This window comes from Parus major, chromosome 21 (genome assembly GCF_001522545.3).
Source record: "Parus major isolate Abel chromosome 21, Parus_major1.1, whole genome shotgun sequence".
NCBI classification, from domain to species: Eukaryota; Metazoa; Chordata; class Aves; order Passeriformes; family Paridae; genus Parus; species Parus major.
In genome coordinates, this window is record NC_031789.1 from 2426357 (window position 1) to 2449662 (window position 23306).

The 23306-nt window shown below is 49.8% G+C and overlaps 1 protein-coding gene across 3 annotated transcripts in view; it reads left to right on the plus strand.

Moving 5' to 3' along the window:
• DISP3 (dispatched RND transporter family member 3) overlaps positions 1-23301 on the plus strand; it is a 35028-nt gene extending 11727 nt beyond the window's left edge. The window contains exons 1-21 of one of the 3 annotated variants that reach the window (XM_015648535.1): positions 1089-1673; positions 7165-8101; positions 9326-9545; positions 10952-11088; positions 11495-11629; positions 11859-12019; positions 12318-12457; positions 13120-13265; positions 14648-14809; positions 15172-15333; positions 15770-15892; positions 16476-16612; positions 17362-17543; positions 18083-18213; positions 18298-18473; positions 19120-19246; positions 20063-20208; positions 20542-20701; positions 21073-21186; positions 22162-22328; positions 22939-23301. In XM_015648535.1, coding sequence (XP_015504021.1) covers positions 7174-8101; positions 9326-9545; positions 10952-11088; positions 11495-11629; positions 11859-12019; positions 12318-12457; positions 13120-13265; positions 14648-14809; positions 15172-15333; positions 15770-15892; positions 16476-16612; positions 17362-17543; positions 18083-18213; positions 18298-18473; positions 19120-19246; positions 20063-20208; positions 20542-20701; positions 21073-21186; positions 22162-22328; positions 22939-23301 — 4017 coding nt within the window. In that variant the 5' untranslated portion in view covers positions 1089-1673; positions 7165-7173. Of the gene's footprint in view, positions 1-1088; positions 1674-7164; positions 8102-9325; positions 9546-10951; positions 11089-11494; positions 11630-11858; positions 12020-12317; positions 12458-13119; positions 13266-14647; positions 14810-15171; positions 15334-15769; positions 15893-16475; positions 16613-17361; positions 17544-18082; positions 18214-18297; positions 18474-19119; positions 19247-20062; positions 20209-20541; positions 20702-21072; positions 21187-22161; positions 22329-22938 lie in introns of those variants that run through there. The other 2 variants (XM_033519295.1, XM_015648536.3) reach the window with 2 other exon arrangements.
• Positions 23302-23306: the final 5 nt, after the last annotated feature.

The following is a 23306-nucleotide window of genomic DNA, read 5'->3' on the forward strand; positions in this document are numbered from 1 at the left end:
ATATATGTATTACACTACTATTTCTAAATTTCATTAATAACAGAAATAAAGACAAAATTTCTCATTCTTATACACATAACATTCATTTTAATATTTGTGAAAAGCCAACAATATAAAATGTATCTATAACACGGTGGTGAACATAAACTGGGGAGGCTGAGCACGGGTTAGAATAATAAATGACTGGTAGGCTCTGCCAGCAGGATCTGGCTTTCCTTTTCAGGGTGACAGTGATGTGTAAAGCTGGGGTGTATCTGTAAAACAGCAGCACACAAGCTTTGGGGTTTATTCCACTGGCTTGGGAATTGATGATTCCCTCCTGTGATCTGACATTCCTTCCTGGAGCGATTCCTCCTGGGATAGCAGGGCCCTGGTTTGTGGCAGCCATCTACATTTAATGATCTGTAAAAGCTTTGCTCTGAGCACAGCTGCTCAGGGGTAGGCAGTGGAGTGTGGGAACCCACAAACCTTTGGGAATCTTCTTCCTTTGGGCCCTGGCAGGTGGGATCTGGAATTTGAAATGTGTCAAGGCACCCAGCTGAGCCAGAGGCAATCCCTTTACTTAGCAGCAACAACTGGCTGGGGTTCAGCCAAAATCGAAGTCATTTTTGTAGTGGTGAGGGAAGTCATGTCTGAAGCATATCAGAGCCTGTAGCTGCTTGGTACCTGTTTGCAGAAAGCTGGAAGTGCCACATGGCTGAGTGACAGCAGAGCTTATCACCAGCACAAACAAGGAACGTGAGTTGTAAACATGGCACAGGGCTGCCAGGCACGTTTTGTGAGATTATAACCAAGACACTGCTTCTGACACCTACAATCATTAGTTACAATAACCAGAAGCAAATTATTTTATCAGGAAATTAACTTTCTTTGGCAGTGACAAGCATGTTAGCGAAGTGCTCAATCACTTCTGCAGCAATCCCAGGATGTCAGGGCACTAAATGTGCATTGTTTGATGTCAGTAAATCCTGGTGACCTTTGTCTTTGAAAAGTGCCAGTTTCAGTACTTTAAAGCATGTATTTTGGGGCAATTTATTGGGTTCTTTTTGGTAATGTAAATGGTGTGAATTTGGCTCTCAGTGTGGAGGTTGGATATCCCTCACCAGCATCAAGGTTATGTTGCACAGTGATGGTTGTGTTTGATGATACAGCTCAAATTATACTTGCAGAACACGGCAGAGTTTGTGGTTTGTTGCACACAGCCCCCATTTTTGCCCTCTTTCGTTATCTTGTGTGTCAAACTAGGCACCCAAAATAAATGTCTACGTCTTCCTTCATCTCCTGAGCTCCAGCATCTGTCAGATGCAGACTCCACCACCCCCTCCTTCCCTGAGATGCTGGGAGAAGATTCAGTTCAGCCCCGTTTGTTCAGCCCTCAGACTCTGTCGTGACAGGCAGTGTTAAAAAGCTCACGAGGAAATTAATAATTCTGCCTGTGAGGCAGGCATGAGCAGCGTGCAGGAAATGAGGCATGAGACCACACGCTGAATGATGAGGAGAGAACAGGGTGAATAACTGGATTTGGGGAGCATCATCCATCGCATGCACTGCTGGAAGGCAGAGTCCTTGCCTTGGACACTGAGCTTGGGAGCAAAACTACACTGCAGAGCATTTAGGAAAGAGGGACAAATTAAGGATGCTGTGTTGGCCCTGAATTTGGCATTTCCTGACTGGTGAGTGCTCGACTTTGCAGCTAATCTTTCCTCACTGTTTTTGGCATGCAGTTATGAGTAGATCTAATCAGTGTTTGTCAAAACCTGGAACAACAGGCAGGTGCATGCAGAGACACAGAAGGCTGAGAGTGCCCTAAGCAGCCTTTGTCCAGTCTGAAAGCTGGTCAGAGATTGTGGAATCATTTAGGTTGGAAAAGATCATTGAATGTAATCTGTTAAGATCGTGGATCCTTCTGTTTCCAGCTGCTCTTGTCTTAGCCAGGGGGTGAAAGTTCCTGTGAGGTGGAAGAGGGGTGCAACAGTCAGCAGTGGAAGGGAACACCTCAGTAAGAGGTGAGGCTGCATGTGCCTGTGCTTGATTTCACAAAGCTTGGGATCTGATAATCCTCTTTCCTATATTCAGCCCTGCCTATTGTCTTGCTTTCTGTGGGCAAGTGGAATTATAGACTGTAGAGTTTTAATATATATATGTGTTTAAAATACTTTTGTTGAACTTTTTTTTCCCCCCAGCAAACACATATTTATATAATTACACTGTAATTCCAACAGCTCTGTGCTGCTGGAGCATTCTGATATCATTCTGATCTACAAAGTGCCTGGGGTCAAGCAGTGTTTTTCTGCATCTTACTAAAGAATTTAAAGCAAGTGGAAAGGGAAATGCAAAGCACACAGAAAGAAAATAGATTAAAGCCTTGTTGTTGTGTTGTGCTTGCAACTGGAAGGTGAACCTGTTTAACTAATAATGGTGGAGCCAGCTCAGCCTGCAGATCAAACCAAAGAATGTGAATCTCTGGGCTCATATCCCACTGAAACAGGTTCTGTCTGTGCTGTATCCCCAGGCACAGGTTCTGATCTGTGGCTGAATTAAGTCAATGTTTTGAGAAGTATTACAGGAGATTCAGGGTCCTGTGTCCATGGCCTGCTTTACTTTGCCAGGAGTGCAATACTCCAATTAGAGGAAAACCATGTCCAGTTCTCCCTGTTGTTTTGTTTAACAATTCATGAAAGGAAATTTACACTGGGAGAGGGAGTCCATGCACTCAGTGATAGCTGTGTTGATAAGGGAGAACAGGGACCTGAGAAAACCCTTCTTGGCTGTGTTTTTAAATTAGACTTCTGGATTAATCTCAGTGATTCAAGTGTAGAGCAAGGCTGTGGTGCTGTGTCCTGGTGTCCCTGTGGAGCTCTGCTTTAGTGTGGTACATTAATGATGCCCTCCAGTTGTTCTACATGGCCAGAGCTCTGTGCAGCTCTGTGGCTTTCAGCAGGACCTGGGTGTTCTTAGGATGATTTGGAAGCACAAAAGCTATTTCTCTCCCTCTTATAAGGAACTTCATGTAGCTATCAAAGGGGGCTAAAGCTGCCTTTGGTAGAAACTCCAGGAGATTTCAGGAATATAAATAGGAACACAAAACTGCTGGCTCTGCTCTAAAAGCTCTGCCTGTGGGAGAAACCAGTGTGAAGTTTGATTATTTTGTCAATGAGAATCTCCTATATTACAGAAATTGTCTTTCCCTCCCTTCTTGTCTTGAGCTTTCTTTCATTTTTTCTTTCTAGCTTGCTGTTGCACAAGGCTTCCTTTTTCCTGTAGGAAGGAACAACTGGGTAATTGAAATGGAACACTAGTGAGGATTTTTTAATGTGAAAGTCAGCATTAATTAGTCAGGTCGGGTGTAATTAGCTTCCTCATCTGTCGCTGCTTCTCTCCAACTTGCCAATGACTTTCTTCTATCCTAGATGTCACTGAAAAAGAACTGTCATGTGGGAGCTGCATGGGTGTTTTTCCTGGTTGAGGTGCAGGAGAGTGACAATCCCTGTGGGGCTGTTGGGGTTTGAGCTGGATCCTGCCTGCAGGAAGCTTTGGAAATAGAAGAGGGAAGCCCAAGAAATCTTAATGCCTACCCAAACCAGCTGAATCAGTGCCTGCTCTCTAAAGAAACAGACCCAGGACTCCAAGGAGTGCTCTAATCCTCTGCCTCTTTCAACCAGGCACAGGCTAAGCTTGCACAGGAGTGAGGCAGAGCTTTAATGAAGGCTGCAGGATTAAGTTCTCTGTGTATATCCTGGAGCTGAAAAAGTAATTGGGCCCTGATTCAGTGCTGGGAGTCTCTGGATAGTATGAAAAGTGATGGAGGGAAAACAGGCTGGTCCCTAAGTAAAATTCAAGCAGAAAAAAATGCATTTCAGTTCCCTTCTGGATGATTTGAGGGTTTATCTCCTCTGCCATTTCCATTTGCCATGTTTTAGGTTGGAGAGGCTCTCATCCTGAGCCAGGCAGGATCTGAGGAAGGTGGCAAAGCCAGATGAGCCCCAAGGGCAATGCTAAGTGTGCCATGTCTGGCTTTGGAGCTGGACCAGCTCTCCTGCAGGGGGTTCAGATGGATGATGGATGGTTCAGTGGATGCAGGCATGTGTGTACCCTGTGAGCAGAGGGAGCCTGGGGACAGCCCAGGGGCCACCCACCCTGCCCTTGCCTCTGTTCCAGATCAAGTCTTGATCCTTCTCATGTGAGTGTATGTAGGGGCTTCTCCAGAAATTTCTGTGCTGCAGTTCACACCAGTGCCAGAATTTGTGCCAGTCTGCAGCTGGAGTGTAACACATGTTGGTCACCAGACATTACAGGTTCCCATGTGTTACAAACTGGGCTTTGCTTCACCATGACAATTGATGGAAAAGTCAGAGGGAGATGCCTGAGATCTGATCCCATCCTTAAGTTGAGGATTTAGCACTTGGTTAAGAAAGAAGATGGTGTGATCCCTTTTCTGCTGCCTTACTATTGTGTTGCTCTCTCTCATTTCCCTTTCTTGTCACATACAGGCTCTTCTGTCTCAGGATAAGAATCTTTTCCCTCCTTCTCTTCAATAAAATGGGAAAGTATTATGGCTCTTAACCTCTCTTTCTAAGGAGAGAATTACAGAGAATGTGCTTGTTCAGATCTCACAGTAACTCCATTCTGTTGAAGGAGAGCCCAAGCCATTGGGAGAGAAGTTGGGGGTGCAGGGGAGGTACCTGCAGGTACACACCAACCTGCCCAGGGGGGATGGCTGAGGTTTACACCTGGCTTCCTGCAGCATCAGTCCACACCAGTGTGACCTGGAGCTGTCCCTTAGAGGCTGAAGGGTGCCAGTCCCTGTGAGCTGAGTGAGGATGGGGGTCACCCACCAGGTGTGCTGGGGATGCCTGGCACAGGTGAGCAGTGTGGGGTGAGCTGTGAGCTGGGGCTGACAAGGTGCTGTGTTTGGGGGCTGCCATGCCAGCAGCCTTTGGACACGTATCTTGTCATCTTGGATGGGATTATGGCTGTGTTTGGGAGTGTAGAGTGTGAGAGAGAAGGCAGGGCTGTGGTAAGATTCCTCCAGGAGAGGATTAATTTGCAGATTCAGAGACTTGGGAAAGCTTCCTCCCTGTCATGACGCAAATCAGGCTTTGCAGGCAGCAGCACAAGAGTGCTTGGGTGTGTGTTCCCACGAAGCTGAGCAGCCCCTGCTGTCCTGGGCAGCAGCATTTTGACACTCTTGGCTTTGTCCCAGTGCAAAGGGCTCACACAGTGATCCATGTGTATTCAGGGAAGTTTTCAGGCACTCCTTGGTTGATTAGATTACTAGATTACTCCTAACCTTTCCAGAGGATTGAAGAGACACCACCCACCCTGTGTTTTCCTCTTGCTGTCTCAGCCCTTCATGTGAAGGGAACAACAACACAGGAGAGTTTGATGAGTTGACCTCTCTATTTCTCAGCCTGCTGAGGGTTGAAGGTCTGGCAGGAGAGGGGCTGTGGCCATCTGCCAGCAGTGGTTTTTGTCCTGAGCTGCAGGAGGCTCACAGGTGCCCTCCTGCACAGTCTCCACAGTCCAGCTTGAGGTGGGAGAGCCACAGTACAAGCCTAGCCAGGGTGAGGGGCTGGGAGAGCCTCTGCTCTCACTCTGACAGGCAGGATGGGGTATTTTGGAACAAGATCAGGTGCAGATTAAAGGCACTGATGAGCATTCTTGCTTTCCTTGGTGTGGGCTGGAGCAGGGAGCAGGAGCTCGGAGGTTCCCTGTTCTCCACAGGCTCTGTGATGAGGGGAACCTCTGCCCAGATGTGCAACAGATGCTGTCCAGACCAGGCTGAATCCCTTGGGAGGGATCTTGTGAGCTCTCTGTGAACAAAGCCACTGGCATTGCCCAGACTGGCCCAAGCCAGAGAGGTTGATGTGATCCTTGCTGCTTTGCACCAATGCTCCTCTGCCAGGGAACATTTTTGTCACATTGCTTTCTCCTCTCAGTTCAACTTCATGCAGCTCCTAGGCCTTCTGAGGATGTGGAGTTAAGAGGTATGGGCAATTTATCTTTCTGCTGACATGAGGCCAGTTAAAATAGAAACACTGGTTAGCAGCAAAGCTCGTAAATTTTTTCAGGCCTGTGTGTAAATTGCTTTCAACTCCCAGGGTCAGGTAACAAACTGAGCCTGTTTGTTCATTAATTCAGGGCCAAGGGCTTTGCTGCCTGGAGCCAGAAAAGGGAGGGACACTTCCAGGGTCAGGGCTTTGCTCTGAGGGACCACCACCAGTGGATCCCTGTGAGACACCCAGGGTAAGTCTGGGGAACCCTTGCTAAGGAGAGCACTTCCCAGGGATTATCCCTTTTCTTTCCTGGCCAAGTCTGGGCTGATCAGGGAGGGTTTCCTCCTTCATTCCATGAAAGCAGTAACTGCATTTTCTTCCCGGTTGTTCTGTAGGAATGGGAAAAACACACTGCACTAACAATATCCTGCAGGAGTGGAGGGAAGGGAGGTTGTTCAGCCCTTTCCCTCCCCATGGTGTCAGTGCATATCCCATCAGGAACCAGAGCAGGGTCACAGTGAGTTCTGGGAGGGGTTGGTGCGTGCAGGTGTGGGTGTGTGCTCCTGGCTCTGTGTGCACACACAAGCACACTTCATGGGAAAGATGAATACTGCTGTAAACAACTGGGGGAAATAATAATTGCCAGTTCTAAGGAGAGGAAGATAATGCTCCCTAGAATTTTGTATCATTCTGGTAGCATGAACTGGTCCTGGGTGTGAGAACCAGGTTAGCTGATTAAATGTTCCAGGTTAGCTGATTAAATGTTCCAGGTTAGCTGATTAAATGTTCCAGGTTAGCTAATTAAATGTTCCAGATTAGCTAATTAAATGTCCCTGCTGCTGCAGGAGCTGTGAATGTGGGAATCCCTGCAGTCCCCATGCCTGGTGCTGCTGGAGCCATGCAGAGCCTTCCCCTGCCACAGCACTGGGCTCTAGGACTGTCACTTCTCCCTCTCTGGTTCCTCTGCCAGGCAGAGTGTGGGATACCTCATGGCAAAGCTGTTGTTTCAGTGGCTGTAGCAGACCTGGGGGGTTTGGAAGGAGTGATTCTCTCCTCCTGAGGGAACTGGAGCGTGCCTGGCTGTGCTGCTGCGAGCCTGTGCATTGACAGCTGTGCCTGTGCCACCGCTGCTGGGCCCTGCTGACTGCCCTGCTCTGTCTGTCTGCAGGTGCCTGACATGGACACAGAGGATGACCCATTGTTACAGGACGCCTGGCTAGAGGAGGAAGATGAAGAGGAAGCCTTCAGCTCCCGGAAGAGGCGAGAGGGTGCTTTGTTGTGTGGGAAAAGCCCGTGCAGAGTCAGGCCCCTGTGCGTCACGCTGCCTGTGTCTGGCTTCTGGAATATTGTTGGTTGGGTGTTTACCAACCCATACTGTGCTGGTTTCATACTTTTCCTGGGCTGTGCCATCCCTGCCGTGCTTGCTGTTGTCATGTTCCTCCACTACCCTGCCCTGGATATTGACATCTCCTACAACGCTTTCGAGATCCGCAACCATGAGTCCTCGCAGCGCTTCGACGCCCTCGCCTTGGCCCTCAAATCCCAGTTTGGGTCGTGGGGGAGGAACCGCCGGGACCTGGCTGACTTTACCTCGGAAACCCTGCAGAGGCTCATCTTCGAGCAGCTCCAGCAGCTTCACCTCAACGCTTCCCATCTTGGGGTGAGCGCGCGGGTCAAGCGCAGCCCGCCGGGGGTCAGGACGAGCTCCGTGCAGCCCCAGCCTCGGCTGGGCACAGGAAACCAGACTTCCAGGGTCGGGAGGGGAGCCCCACGCTGGGACTACTCCAGCACTTACATCAGTGCCAACACACAGACACACGCTCACTGGCGCATCGAGCTCATTTTTCTGGCTCGGGGGGACTCGGAGAACAACATCTTCACCACCGAGCGCCTGGTCACCATCCATGAGGTTGAGCGCAAGATCATGGACCACCCTCGCTTCAGGGAGTTCTGCTGGAAGCCCCACGAGGTCTTGAAGGATCTGCCCCTGGGTTCTTACTCCTACTGTTCCCCTCCCAGCTCCCTCATGACCTACTTCTTCCCCACTGAGAGAGGAGGGAAGATTTACTATGATGGCATGGGGCAAGACCTCGCTGACATCCAAGGTGAGCTGAGGGCCGTGGGCAAGGGCTGGAATGTTCAAGGAATGCCTCCCTCAGGTTCAGGCAGTCTGTGGTGTGCAGCTAAGAGGAGTGACTGCCTTGTATGGAGAGGAAGATGGTGCTGGGATGTGCCTTCAGGAGTTGTCTTTTCTGCACCAGGGCTCCTTTTCAACCCTGCAGTGCCAGTCACAGGTCACACAGACCCACACAGTGAGAGGGACAAGTGAGGGAGTGTCCTGCATGGTACAGATGTCTTCTGCTGACCCTTGTCCCCTGTAGATGGTTGTGGTTAACTGGAGCAATGCCAGGGCTTGGAAAGACAATAGGGATGAGCTTCCCTGTGGTATTAAATTAAAGAGCAGATTAAAGAGGTCTGTGGGCTGCTCCAGCAGCTTGTGAGTCACCAACTGGAAAGGTTTCTATAAGGAGAGGAGGAGAGAGGCCCTGCCGCCTCCTCCCAGCTCTGGGCCCTGTTCTGTGCTCCTCTCCCAGAACAGAGGCTCTGAGTGGTGACAAAGAGGTGACTCATGAAGAGTCTGTGGGTGTGATGTGGCTGTGGGATGTTCCCTCCATCTGTCTCCCAAGCCAGGCTGCAGAGGGTGCCTGTCCAGGAGCCGTGCAGGGAGCAAGCAAAGAATGAAGTCCATCTGCTCCAGTAACAATTTGTTACCAAAACAGGAAAGAGCATAGTTTCTGATCTTTCTGGTATGAACTGGAGGGAGCTGGATTTGGGGAATAGATAGGCAGTGTCTCTTAGTAAGAACTGAGTGCCTCCATCTCTGCATCCCTCACAGATGGCAGAGGTAGCAGGTCACAGCAGAGCCAGGACTTCTCTTCCATAGGCATTGTTTACTTCTTGGGCTTCCAGGTGTAATGGAGAAAATCTTGTCCCCATGTAAGAGAAGAAAGAGCAGCAGTGGGAGTATTGATGGGGGTGTTGTTGGCTGGGGGTGCTGTGGGTCAGGTCAGTCAGGTGGAAGATGTGTCCCTGATGGGGAAGTGTGTGTGGACAGCAGCACAAGCAGTCACAGAACAGGAGTAGGATGTGAGACTTTACAATGCAGGTTTTCCTGGCCCTCCTTGGTCTCTGGAAGGCAGCAGCAGCAGCCAGCATCGCTCTGATGAAGGACAGGGTGACTCCCACTCTCCCTGTGGCACACTAGACCCTGTGCCTTGCCAAGACAATTAAGCAGGACCTAACAAAAGTGGCTCTGCTTTCTCCTGCAGGATCCCTGGAGCTGGCCATGACCCACCCCGAGTTCTACTGGTACGTGGATGAGGGGCTGTCTGCTGAGAACATGAAGAGCTCCCTGCTGCGGAGCGAGATCCTCTTCGGGGCCCCGCTGCCCAACTATTACTCGGTGGAGGATCGCTGGGAGGAGCAGCGCCACAAGTTCCAGAACTTTGTCATCACCTATGTGGCCATGCTGGCCAAGCAGTCCACGAGGTGAGGGTGTGTGCAGGTGAGGGAAGGGCAGAGGATGGGATAGACCTTTCAGGGCAAAAGCTCTGCCTTAAGGTTCACAGCAGAGCAGGAGGGCTTGTTCCATTCTGATAGTTGTGTTCCATTTGGCTTCACTGGGAAGGCTTGACATGCTATCTTGGACTGCTGGACAGACTTCAACAGTGGCCATGGCATAATGTTCCAGATGAAGGAGAAAAAGCATCTCCACTGAAGCTGGAGCTGTGAATGATGGTGGGGAGCATATGGCAGAAAACTACTCATCTGCTCCCCTTTGCTGCCACTTCCTACTGCAGCAACATGCCAGAGACACCAACAGAGACAATGAAAAGGAGACAAAGTTTGAATCTACTGCCTGCCTTTCCACTAAGTCCTTGTGTGGCACTGGATCTTTTTGCTTCTATCTTACAAATCCAGTTCCAGCACTCAAACAGAACTGCCTTCCTGCTCTGAATTTGGCCACCACTGGTTTGATGCAGGGGATGAAATGGTCTTTACTCAAGGCTACTCAATGTGTGGATCCAATTCTGCTTTTGCTTTTTGTACAGAGAGGTGGGGTGGGGAGTCTCAGGGCAGGATAAGTTTCAGGAAGTGCAGGTTTTTTTCACCACCAGGTCTGTATGACTTGGTTGGATAGAGCTTTGCTCAGTGCTTGTGTGAGAGAGATGATAAAAGAGCTAAAAAGAGCTAAAAGAGCATCCCAGTACTCAGGCAGCTGACAGAAGTCTCTGTACCTTCTTAGACTTCAGACTTTCTACTGCCCTGAGTCTCAGTACTTCCCAGAATGAAGGGATGCTGATCTTCAGAAGCAGGTTGGAATGCAGGCAGCCACAGAGCATTCTCAGCAATGGGCTGGGAAAGCACGTTGTGCTTCTGACAAGCCAAAAGGGAATTGAGGCCAAGGCTCAGTTCCAAAGCCCTGATAGCCTCCTATGGTGCAGCATTATTGTAGTCCTGGTTAAATTATGTTGGATTACTTCTGCTCTGAGCCTGCTTCCAGAGGCAGAAGCTGGTAAATCATATGGTTTCTGATTAAGCTCTCACTCTGCCTGCATCCACTGTGCTAATATAATAAGCAATGATTAGGATTCCAGATGGAATTGGCTTTGAAAGCTCCAGGAGCTGTTTATTAGTGCCCAAGACCCACCATGCAGTGGAGGAATTTAAAAAATATTAGACCTGCTCTTTATTTTTCCCCTTCCCTGTGTGAATTTCACCTCCAGCAGCAACTTTGTTCAACCTGCTCTCACTGCTCTGTTTTCTCAGAGAACTGCCAGGTCATTAGAGCAGTGACCTCCTTTGGCTCTGGAGGAGACACTGTGCTTTAAACCACTGGGCTCTGCTCCTTTTGTGCTCAACTATTCCTCTTCTTTCGTATCTTCCTACCCTAGCAAAGTGCAGGTGCTGTATGGAGGGACAGATTTGTTTGACTATGAAGTGAGGAGGACTTTCAACAATGACATGTTGCTGGCCTTCATCAGCAGTAGCTGCATAGCTGTCTTGGTCTACATCCTCACCTCATGCTCAGGTAGGCTGGAGTCACAGCTACCCTGTTCTAACACAAATCCAGATGTGCAGTGTCTGTCTGTGTGTGTGCAAGCCCAGGGAGAGGCTCTGATGCCCTGGCACCAGTGTGGCTGTGTGGCACTGCAGAAGGGCAGGACAGTCTCATTCTCCACAGTAGAGATTTATGGGCAGGGTGAGGGAAAGACTCACAGGAAATCAGGAATAAGATGTGAATCCACATCTTACTAACACTGGCATAAATCTGATGTAATTTTTTGCATGAGCCTCATGGGAAAGAGTCTGTGAGCAGTATCCTGCAGCCTTGAACTGTTCTCTGTCACCAGCACACTCATGGGGCAGGTGGGAGGTGTTGTTCTCCTGGGCTTGCTCAGAGATATTATTTTCTCCATGTTTCTTTTCTGCTGTAGTGTTTCTGTCATTCTTTGGCATTGCCAGCATTGGGCTGAGCTGCCTGGTGGCTCTGTTCCTGTACCACGTCGTGTTTGGGATCCAGTATCTGGGTATACTCAATGGTGTGGCTGCCTTTGTCATCGTGGGGATTGGTAAGCTCATCTTTACTCAGAGCCTGTGCTTTACCTGTGCTGCCTTGCCCTGCCTTCTGTCTGCAGGAGAGAAGAAGGTGATGGTGGCAAATGCACATTGAATTTTCAGGCCCTTTTCCATTACCTGTAAGTTTAATATTTGCAGGTCAAATGCCAAAGGGGAAATCAGATTTTCAGCAGGTATCACCTCTGTGAGCAGAGTATCAATATCTCTGCTGTCTTTTTCCAGGGGTTGATGATGTCTTTGTTTTCATCAACACCTACCGCCAAGCCACCCACCTCAAGGACCTGCGCCTGCGCATGATCCACACTATCCAGACAGCAGGAAAGGCCACCTTCTTCACCTCCCTGACCACAGCTGCAGCATATGCTGCCAACATCTTCTCTCAGGTACCCTGCACCTTTGGGATTTGGGGTTTCCATTTCTGCCAAAAGGCCTGATGGGTCAGGAACCTCCAGACCTGCTTCTGCAGGGCTGTCTCTTACCTGCTGTAAGGCAGTGGATTATCCAGGGAAATACTTCTGATCAAACAGGCTCTGTCTCAGTGCTTTACCCACCAGGTTTGCTGGTTGTCATTACTGAGGTCAGCATGTGCTATTCTGAGGTTCCTCCAGACATCTCTTCCTTGCCTGCTCCAGCAATCCTGCCCCAGCTGATCCCAGCCCTGTGTTCTCTCTCCTCGTGCAGATCCCAGCTGTGCACGACTTTGGACTCTTCATGTCACTGATTGTGTCCTGCTGCTGGGTAGCTGTGCTCTTCACCATGCCAGCTGCTCTTGGGATATGGACCCTTTATGTGTCCCCATTAGAGAGCTCCTGCCAAGCCAGGTGAGCCCTGGAGCCTGTGGGTGGGAAGCTGTGGAATTTGCAGTCGAGGAGGTTTGCATATTCCTTCCCTATCATGTCAGTTTGTCCTCATTCCCCTCAAGCAGCCTGGCTTTGGCTCTGACAGAAGGATGGAGCAAAATGGAAGGGTCAAGCCCCAGTCTCACTCTCTCAGTCAGTCCTCTTGGTTGAATCCCATGGAGTACTGGACCATTTGTTTCCTCAGAGCCTTAATGCACAGCTAAACCTTCAAGCAGTGGACACAAGCCCTGCAAGACAGGCAGATCACCATTGCTCCTGCCTGTGAGCACAAGCAGGACGTGGAGATTTGTGTTTGAAAGTCAGCACATTTCCTCTTCCCCTGCTCTTTAGCACTGCAGATGACCTGGCCTGATTGAATTCATTAGCAGAGAGATGAAGTGCTGAAAGTCCCATCACTCAGCACCCAGTGTCCATGGCTCAGCCCTGCTCTGTGTATCCAGCCCAGCCCTTGCCCTCTCAGCACCCAGCAATGGAATTTGCTGCTGGCAGTGCCTGTTGTCTTTCCAATTAATTGGAGCAGGCTGTTGCTGTGCTCTTTGCCACTGAAGGAGCCCACTGGTAACTCTTCACAGAGTATGTGGCTTAAAACTCTTCCCTTTGTCTCCTTTCCTGCTTCAATGCAGCTGCAGTCAGAAGTGCACCAAGAAGAGTGCCTTGCACCTGGCTGAAGATCTCTTCATTGCCTCAGACACCAGCTCCAGAGCAGGCAGAGAGACCCTTCCCTACCTTGACGATGACATCCCACTGCTCAGCGTGGAGGAGGAGCCTGGTATGTGTCTGCCTTTAGGGGATCACACTGCCCTCTGCATCCTGCAGTTCTCCCTGCCCCTGACACTGGTCCTTGCCTCAGTACCCTGAGGTGTAAACTGGAGCCATCATGGGAGGTTGTAGGAGTCACAACTCAGTATTCTTCATAAGTTTGCTTTGAGGTCTTCATTGAGTGTCAATGCATGCTTTCTTAACTACTTTGCTAATTCTCTGTGTCCACTGCGGTCTGCTTTCTGCCTGGAATCACTGATTGTGACATGGATGTGGCCATGAAACATCTAATCCATAACACCAGGACAGCTCACCATGGAGTAAAGATTTCCCTTCTTCCCTGCCATTTGGAGCTCTGCATTTGGGAAGCAGGAGAAAGAGCACTGTTGTTCTCCAGCATCAGCCCCCTAGAGCAGCTCCTTCATCATGGTATGAAGAGGGCAGTGACTTACCTGATATCACATAAGCAATCTAGAAAAAAGCCCAGAAATTCCCTGTCTGTTGTTGGCAGGAGATAATCCTTCCAGCCCTGATGCCAAGAAAAAGGTCATGCTCTCTTGTACTTGGCTTTTAAAACTTGCTGGAATCTCATCCTTTTAAAACCCCCAACAGCACTGAGTACCTTTCAGGCCTGGAAGCAAACTGGAGCTGGAGATAACTAAACCAGTTCCATGGCATGTGCAGAGCTCTTGCTGCAGAGTAGGCTCTGAGATGCCTTTGACAAGCAGGCAGAAAAGCTCTGGCTCTGTGGGTTCTCTTTAGTATGCCAGAGCCACATGCAGTGGTGATGTATGGAAATAATCCCCCTCTTCCCTGCAAACAGCAGAATGTTTTCCTCCAGGGCCCCTGGGCATCAGGGAACTGTGAAGAAGCAAAGCAGCTTGTTCCAGTGGCTGACCAAGCGTGGTTTGTGGTTTGCAGTGTGCCAGGCATCATCCCAACACAGCAAGTGCCCACTTGTCACACACAGAGAAGGGGGCAGTTCCCTTGGCATCCCTGATCTGGAGATTGGAGAATCAGGGAGGAGCCAGGCTGCAGTCAGGAAGAGGTCAGCTGTGTGTAAGGCGTATTTAGTAGGACAGGGACAAATTCTGCTTGGCCCAAGAAGCATGCAGTGTTCCTGTGACCTTATGGACAGTGTTTGTGGGGTTTGGTAGAGCAAGGAACAGCCTGAAGCACAGATTTGGACTGAGCTATGGAATTACACTGTAGCTGTTGCATGGCAGTGACTTGACAAAGATGCTGCTTAAAACATGCTGGAATCACTGCCTCTGTCAGGGTCTTACTCCATCTCTTTAGTTGTACAGCACCTTGCAGAAGGTTTGATAAAGGAGGGCAGAGAGCTCTGAGAGACACAAAACTGAGACTGTTTTTGATTTCTCTCTATTCCAGTCTCCCTGGAAATGGGGGATGTCCCCTTGGTGTCTGTGATGCCAGAAAATCTGCAGCTCTCTGCAGAGAAGGGCAACAGGGGTCACTTGATAACTCATCTGCAGGAGCTGCTGGAACACTGGGTGCTGTGGTCTGCAGTGAAGAGGAGATGGGTGATTGTGGGTAAGGAAGGAGGCGATTTGCATCTGCATGGATTTTAGGGGGTTTGACATTTCAATCAGTCTCCAAGCCTTGATTATTAGTGACAAGAGGTGGGAAAAGGGACATGGGAGAGGGCTTCTAACACAGTGGAAGAGTGCTCCCAGAACATTCAGTCCCTGAGGGACTTTTCCATCCCTTTCTTCTCACTCAGATCTAAAGTGGCAAATCCTGATGGAGCTTTTTCCAGGCATGGAGAAAAGAAAGCCCAGCTGCCACTGTGCTTTAGTGACTGTTCTTTTTCCAGCTGAAAATACCACCCCTGCTCTCTGAGCATGTGTGAAGTGCATGTAGGGTCCCACACTTACCCAGGTTTCTCCTTGCAGGGCTCTTTCTCCTTGTTTTGCTCCTGTCCATATTCTTTGCCAGCCGCCTCCACCCAGCTAGCCGTGCTCCAGTCTTGTTCCGGCCAGACACAAACATCCAGGTGCTCCTGGACCTGAAATACAACCTGAGTGCTGAAGGTATCTCCTGCATTACCTGCTCAGGTGAGAACTCTGATCCCCAAACCATGGTGGGTGCAGCCCAGCCTGGCCTAAGTCCTGGACTGGAGGAGTTGAAATGTGAGGCAGACACCTACAATGTTCAAATATCTCATTGGACATGGGATGGAGCTCGTGGAAAGGAGGCACACATTGGGAATGGTTGAGTTGCCTGTAGGAGTGGGGTATTCAGAAAAGTATTTCCTGCTTTAGCCATGAACTGCATGAGTATTTCTTCTGGAGCAATCCCTTCACAGGGATTGATATGAAAACTGACTATTTTTACTCATAAGTGCTGGTCTCATGTCAGTGCCCAGCTGGAGGGTCTGTGTTGCCTGCTCAGGGTTTGGTATTCAGCTGCAGAGTCTGTGGTACACACGGGCCTGCTGCATCTTTTCTCATGCCATTCACTCTGGCCTCCCTGACTAACCTTGTGGGACAGGTTTGTTTCAGGAAAAGCCCCACAGTTTGCAGAACAACATCCGAACTTCCTTGGAAAAGAAGAAGAGGGGCTCAGGGTCACCTTGGGGAAGCAAAGGCAGCATGAGTGATACAGGGCAGCAAGGTGAGTGGGCCATGGTGGCTCTGGCCACATTAGCAGCCAGGGCTCAAGGATCCACTGTACAAACTAAAGCACATGCTCTCTGAATAGCTGATGGGGAATAATTCTCTTCAGAGCCTGCCCCACTGAGCCCTAGGTTGGTGCTGGATGTATGGAGCATCTTGAGAATCCCCCTTTCCCTGAATACCTACTGCTCCCTAGGACATGGTGCTATAACCCAGCTGGCAGCATTGTCTAGTGTCATATCCCTCTGATCTGAGTACAGTTCACATCCCAGTCCTGTTCACAACCTTGTTGGCAGGTCACAGGAGAGTAAATTCAGTTTGCAGGGGATTTTGGGGATAAAACAGTTATTGGGCCAGGTCCCAAGATGACATGAATCATTAAGCCACCAGGAATTACTGCAGCTCAGGGTGTATTTGTGATAGCCTTTGAAAGGTGTGCTGCACTGCCAGAAAGCAGAGGCTGTGCCTGGTGTCCCAGAGCAGACAGCAGAGAATAACAACCCTCCTTTGCTCTGCCTGTGTCTGTAGGATTTGCTGATTTAAGAAATACCACCAAACCTCATGCCCTCTGTTTTCTTCAGAGCTCCAGGGGACTGTGTATATCTCCAAGTCCAGGAGCAAGGGAAGACCAGCCATCTACAGATTCTCACTCAATGCCAGTGTCCCTGCACCCTGGCAGATGGTGTCACCAGGAGATGGGGAGGTGCCTTCATTCCAGGTAAGTCAGTCCAGGATGCTGGACCCCTCTAGCAAGAGGGCAGCACTCAGCAGGTGAGCACAAGAGCCTCCTCCTGTCTCTCCATGGGGTCCTGTGTAGCTTTGGGTGATGTTTTCAGGGCACTGCAGTAGGGTAGTTAACACAGAAGGCATTGTGCTTGGCATCATCTGAGATGATACCTTGGAGTGCCACAAGACTTCACCTGTTGCTGTTGTGAGGTGACTCTCAGCGATGGGAGCAAAACTGTGGGTGTCTCTAGGGCAGATGTCCCTCACCCTGGGCAGAACAGCCACCATTCAGCCTAGGCCACTGGGAATGGGGGTGTTAAGGGGCCTGTCACACCTGCCTATTGACCAGCCTTCACAGAAGTAAACGTGAACACCGTTTATTTCTGTCTTTAGCACACCTTTATAGGGTTTTACAGGGTCTGCAGGCAGAGCAAGCTACTATTGGCTAACACACACAGTTTACATTTTTTCTCCTACACACAAGGATATTGTTTTGCTTTACTCTCTCTTCTGCAGGCAAGTTTCAAGGATTTTAGCCCTTAATATCACGACTTATTTCAAAGGCTGCTTTGTGCATACAGGCCTTTACTAATATACAAAATATATCAACACCTGCCCATCGCTGGGAAGGGGCAGGCTGTGTGCCTGCAGTGCTGTGTGGAGGGGAGAGTGTGATGCTGATGTGCAACAGGCTGCAACCCCGTGGAGTTAAGTGTCTGTTTTCATTAATCCATTGCTTAGGTGTATAGAGTGCCTTTCGGTAACTTCACCAGGAAGCTGACAGCTTGTGTGTCCACAGTAGGGCTGCTTAAGCAGATGAGCCCCAGGAAGTGGATGATGACCACCTTGTCCTGTGACACCAAGAAGGGCTGGAAGTTCGATTTCAGTTTCTACGTGGCCTCCAAGGAGCAGCAGCGAACACGGTAACCTTCCCAAACCCCCCTGAGGAACAGCCCAGCTGAGAGGCTGATGTGAGATGCCTCATGGCCACTGCCAGTCCTGCCCTCAATCAGTGACATCCATGGCTCTAGAATTGCTTTGCTGCACGTGCACCCAATATCTGCAGTCACTTTGCAGGCCCATAGCATCATTTACATGCAAAAGGCTCGACAGACTGTGTCTGGGGGCTTCTTTGGGTGGCAGAAAGATGTTGCTGACCTTTTTTTTTGCCCTTACCCACCTGAACTCTTGGGCAGCACAGAATATGCAATGGCTAGGGTTCCAGGTGTGCAGATGTTCACCTTTCCCTTTGCTTCTGTCCCTGAGAATATCTGTTTCCACGTGATACTTTGGATGCTTCATCTTCTCTACCTCTGTCCCTGAGAATATCTGTTTCCATGTGATACTTTGGATGCTTCATCTTCTCTACCTCTGTCCCTGAGAATATCTGTTTCCACGATACTTTGGATGCTTCATCTTCTCTACCTCTGTCCCCCCTTAACAAACTTTCCTTGCTGCACAGGAAATTGTACTTTGCCCAGTCACACAAGCCACCTTACCACGGCCGAGTGTGTGTGTCTCCTCCAGGCTGCCTGCTCAGCTCCAGCCCAGACGGACCCACCAAAGGCATCCTGTACGTTCCCAGTGAGAAAGGTAAAACCGTCCAACCACGCTGAGATCCAGACAATCACACCTTCTTCTGCCACCTGAAGTAACCAATCATTCTGTATTTGGCAGCAGCACCCAAAGCCAAGCTGTCAGCCACGTCTGGATTTAACCCGTGCGTGAACGCGGGCTGCGGGAAGCCGGCGGTGCGGCCGCTGGTGGACACGGGAGCCATGGTGTTCGTGGTGTTCGGGATCAGAGGCGTCAATCGCACGCGACACCCGGACAACCACGTCATCGGAGACATGGTACACCCCATCTGGGCTCTCTGGATGGTTTTTAGTTAATACCCACAGCCCAGGGTGGACAGATGGTTGTAGCATTGTGATGAGACAGTAGAGTTCTGTTTTAGCAATTTGACAAAATAATGGAGATCAGGAAGTCCTTACTGAAAAAAAAAAGCCACTTCAGATTTTCCAGAAAATCCCTCTGAGTGCAATATATAACCTTCTAATTTTGAGTCTAAACCTGGCTTTCTTTTCTTTCTTGAGGGTTTTAGAAACTAACCCATCTCAAAATCTCACTACAAATTCAAGACTGAGGGAACTGATATTTTTCTATAATATATATATCTTGTTATGAAGTACTAACAAAAAATAAAAATCACTTACTCTAGGGAAAGGTTACTAAATGTGACTTTTCTAGTAACAGCTTATCTCTGAGATCTGATACCTTGACACATGACAGTCTTTCCCTAGAAAAATTATGCTTAGCTTGGCTGATGCACTTGAGCTTTCTGCTGTTCTTCCTGCTCTGTGATTTGGGGGTAGTGTGCAGAACCAGCCTTTGCCTGTTTCCTCTGAAGGGGCAGTGAGAAATGCAGGCAGCTGAGCTCCAGTTGCTGTGTGTGTGTCTCACGTGCGGTGCTCTTGTCATTGTGTCTCCTTGTGAAAGGGCAGTGTTATCTACGATGACAGCTTTGACCTCTTCAAAGAGATTGGCAACCTGTGCCGCCTCTGCAAAGCCATTGCCAGCAACTCTGAGCTGGTGAAGCCCGGAGGGGCTCAGTGCCTGCCCTCGGGTAGGTTAGACTAACTCCTTGCAGCCCTACCTGTGCTTGCTTCAGCTGGGGTCCTCAACAGCAAACCAGAAAGGGTGACTGCTTCTTGCTGTCTCCTTCCCAAGGCAGCTTGACCCTTCTAGAACATGTCATTGGTTGTGCTTTTTGGGACAGAAAGTAAGAAAGGTGGTCTCTTTAATGCCAAAGATGCTGGGTAGATTCTTTGGGATTTAATCCAGAAAGATAAGAACAGGATTGCATTTGTTCTTTCCAGTCATGGGTATTGCTTGAGAGAAAACATTTTGATTCAGTAAATATCTTCTTAGTAGCTCCTGAATTACAGTGAACTCACACCTGGTCTCGTTGCAGTGAGGCTACTCACTGTCTCTGGCTTTGCACACCTGACCAGTGACCATCTCTCCCAACTTCAGAGGTCACAAGGTTGTGGAGCTGAGCTAGCAAGTTGTGGTAGTTTGGCATTTGGTATATTGTCTTGAGGCTGAAAATCAGTTTCATGCCTGGAGCAAATCCCTGCCAGGCCAGGCAGACATCCCTCAGCCCTTGCTCTTTGTGCTGTTCCTGACAGCTGGGGACAAACAGCAGTGGCACTGTCCTGTCCCATGCTGCTGATAGAGCCACATGAGAGCTGTGATGATGAGACCTCAAGGGCTTTGGCAAACCAGAGTGGCAAGGGGAAGCAGCTGTGGACAGATGGGTCCTGTGACTCTTGGGGCTCTCATTTTGGGTTGTTGGTTGGGGTTTTTTTTCATCCCCTTGCTCCAGTGTGCTTCCTTTCCCTGTTCTGCACTCCATCTCTTGCTCTTTCTTTCTCTCCAGGTTACAGCATCTCCTCCTTCCTGCAGATGTTGCACCCTGAGTGCAAGAATATCCCTGAGCCAAACCTGCTGCCTGGGCAGCTCTCTCATGGGGCAGTGGGGGTGAAGGATGGGAAGGTGCAGTGGATCTCCATGGCATTTGAATCGGTGAGCACATGGCATCACCTGGTGACATTGTCATTCTGGTGACAGGGACTTCTGGGGGTTTAGCTCTGCTCTTTCTGCACTGGCCACTTCCATTTTCAGCCATAATTTAGTGTTTATTAGTGTTTGTTGCAGACAGTTGCCTGCACTCACAAGTTGGTAGAAGTGGCTGTTACACCACAATTAGGCAAGAAGCTGGTGGCAGGTTTGCCCAAATGCCACTGCCAGTTCTGCCTGGTGCTGCCACTCCTTGTTCTAGGTTGTTCTGCCCTTTTCCTTGCCATGCATCCCCTGGCCAAAGAGCAGGACACGAGTGATGTGTTTATCTTGTTACAGACAACCTACAAGGGGAAATCATCCTTCCAGACATATGCTGACTATCTGAAATGGGAGACATTCCTGCAGCAGCAGCTCCAGCTCTTCCCAGAGGGCTCTGCTCTCCGGCATGGTTTCCAGACCTGTGAGCACTGGAAGCAGATTTTCATGGAGATTATAGGCAAGTGATGCCATATTTCTCTGCCTGGGGGAACCCACGCTTTCTGACACATCTTCACAGCACACTCTGTGGGCATGGGTTATATCTGCAGTCCCTTGCCACTGCTGTGCAAACTCCTAAAGCCTGTTCCTGCCCTAAGCAATGGGAATTGTCAGAATTAGGCAGAGCCCAAGGGAACAGGTAAGGGAAGGGATTCAGCCCTGCTGCTGCGAGATTCAAGAAACCGATCACCTTCTTTCCGCTTTCATCCTCCCCTTCCTGTCTTCCCCAGTGTGAGTCCCTGCCTGCCTTGTTGCCAGCAGGAACACGGTGCCTTTCCCATGGCAGCTGTCACCTTCCAGGATTCATATCAGCTGGCTGTTTCCTTCCAGGAGTGCAGAGTGCCCTGTATGGTCTTGTCCTCTCGCTGGTCATCTGTGTGGCTGCCGTGGCAGTGTTCACCACACACATCCTCCTCCTGCTGCCAGTGCTGCTCAGCATCTTAGGTAAAAACACCAATTCCAACGTGTCAGGCTCTCATTTGTCCTGAAATTGTTGGATTGTGGTACTGCTGATTCTCTGTCTCTTGTATTCTGTGTAAACCCTTTTGGCTTTCCAGGAGCCAGTGCTGGAGAACAGACTGGCTAAGTGAACAGAAGAAGCTCTCAACAAATGCACAGGAATCTCACTGGGAAAGTAGATCTGTGTGTCTAATTCCCAGTGTGTTTTATCTACACAATCCCTTCTATTTGTTTAAATGAGGGTTTTAGCTACACAAATGCCATCTCTACCTGTTATGTATAATAATGTGATTAAGTCCCACAAGCTCTGAATAACAATTACACTACTTTCCAAGAACCTGCACCATAGCTGCTATTTCCAAGCAGTGGGAGGTGTTAAAAGCTGAGTATTTTAGCAGTGTTTTAGTATTTGAAGCAAAATTGTAAATAGTTTCCTCTCCCTGGCTGGTGATTTGATAATATTGTGGTCTAAGTGTGTTGCTAAACTTCTCAGTTTAAAAATCAAATCTATCATTTTGGAAGCACTTAGTCTCCCACATATGACTCACAAACTAACAGTTCTCTTTGCCTTCAAAGAAGTGTGCTCAGCCTTTGTGTAACTCCAGCAAGGAAAACAACAGGCTCACTTCCCTGTGGTGCTTGTGTGCACACGTGGACACTTCTCTGGGCTTGGATTCACTTAGCAAGAGTTTAGATTGGCATCAGTTGGTTTGCCTGATATTTAACTGGGTGTTCCACTAGTCCCAGCAGGTCTGGTCCCTTACACAATGTCCCTGTGCTGAGGGAAGGTGAGGGAAGTGTTTGTCTCTGTGGCAGGGGAGTGGGTGCCAGAGTCAGGCTGGGTGGCTCACAGACATGTGGGGTCTGAGCCCAAACTCCCCAGGGATCCACTTGTACCAGCAGGCTTGTGCAGCAGCCCCAGAGTCCTTTAATTTGCCTAACAACACCTTCCTCACACAGGGGTCGTCTGCCTTGTGGTGACCATCATGTACTGGTCTGGCTGGGAAATGGGAGCTGTGGAAGCCATTTCCCTCTCCATCCTCGTTGGCTCCTCTGTGGATTACTGTGTGCACTTGGTGGAGGGCTACCTGCTGGCAGGGGAGAACCTGCCACTCCACCAGGCACAGGTGAGCTCTTCCTCCTGCAGCCTTGCATTTCATTCCTCTTGTGCCACTCAGTTGTGAAGAAGGGCACGTGATAAACAAGGTGGGGCAATAAAACAATAAACAATGTCCTGGCACCCTCAGAGCATCCCTGGGCTGTGGTATTTGCTGCTTGTCCTGCTGACTGCTCCAGACTGTGAGCTGAGGGTTTCCAGCCCACATGGTTGTCCCTTTCTTGCTGGCCACAGCTGTGTCCAAAGCAGCCTGTATTCATGTCCAGGTGAAATGTCTGTGCTGGAACAGCTCTGCACTAGCTGTAACCTCTGAAAACTGCTGTCCTGGGGTGACAGCTGCTTTGCTGGACCACCAGCTCGCCTCTGGCCTTGTTAACATCTTTTGTCTCATTGGGAAGATGGAGACCACAAAAGCCTGGGATCTCTGATGCCGGGTGTGGTGTCTGCATGCAGTCCCTGTGTAGGCCCAGCAATCAGGCTGATGTGGTGGAAAGGAGGCACAAAATCCAGCAGCCTCTGCTGGCTTCTGAGCCTGTGCCTCTTTGCTCAGAGACTGCACAGATTGTTTGAGGCAGCCTAAAATAGCAGTGCTCAAATAACAGGGCTGTCCCTTCCAGCAGGACCCCACGGCCTGCCGCCAGTGGAGGACGATGGAAGCCGTCCGGCACGTGGGTGTGGCAATCGTGTCCAGCGCCGTCACCACCGTCATCGCCACCGTCCCTCTCTTCTTCTGCATCATTGCCCCCTTTGCTAAGTTTGGGAAGATCGTGGCCCTCAACACGGGAGTGTCCATCCTGTACACGTTAACTGTGAGCACGGCCCTGCTGAGCGTCATGGGGCCTGGCACCTTCACCCGCAGCAGGACTTCCTGCCTCAAGGCACTGCTGGGGGTGCTCCTGGCCGGCCTGCTGGCTCTCTGCATCTGCCTTGCCCTGCTGAAGAGTGGATTTAAGATCCCCCTCCCCAACGGGACAGTCCTGTAGACCCC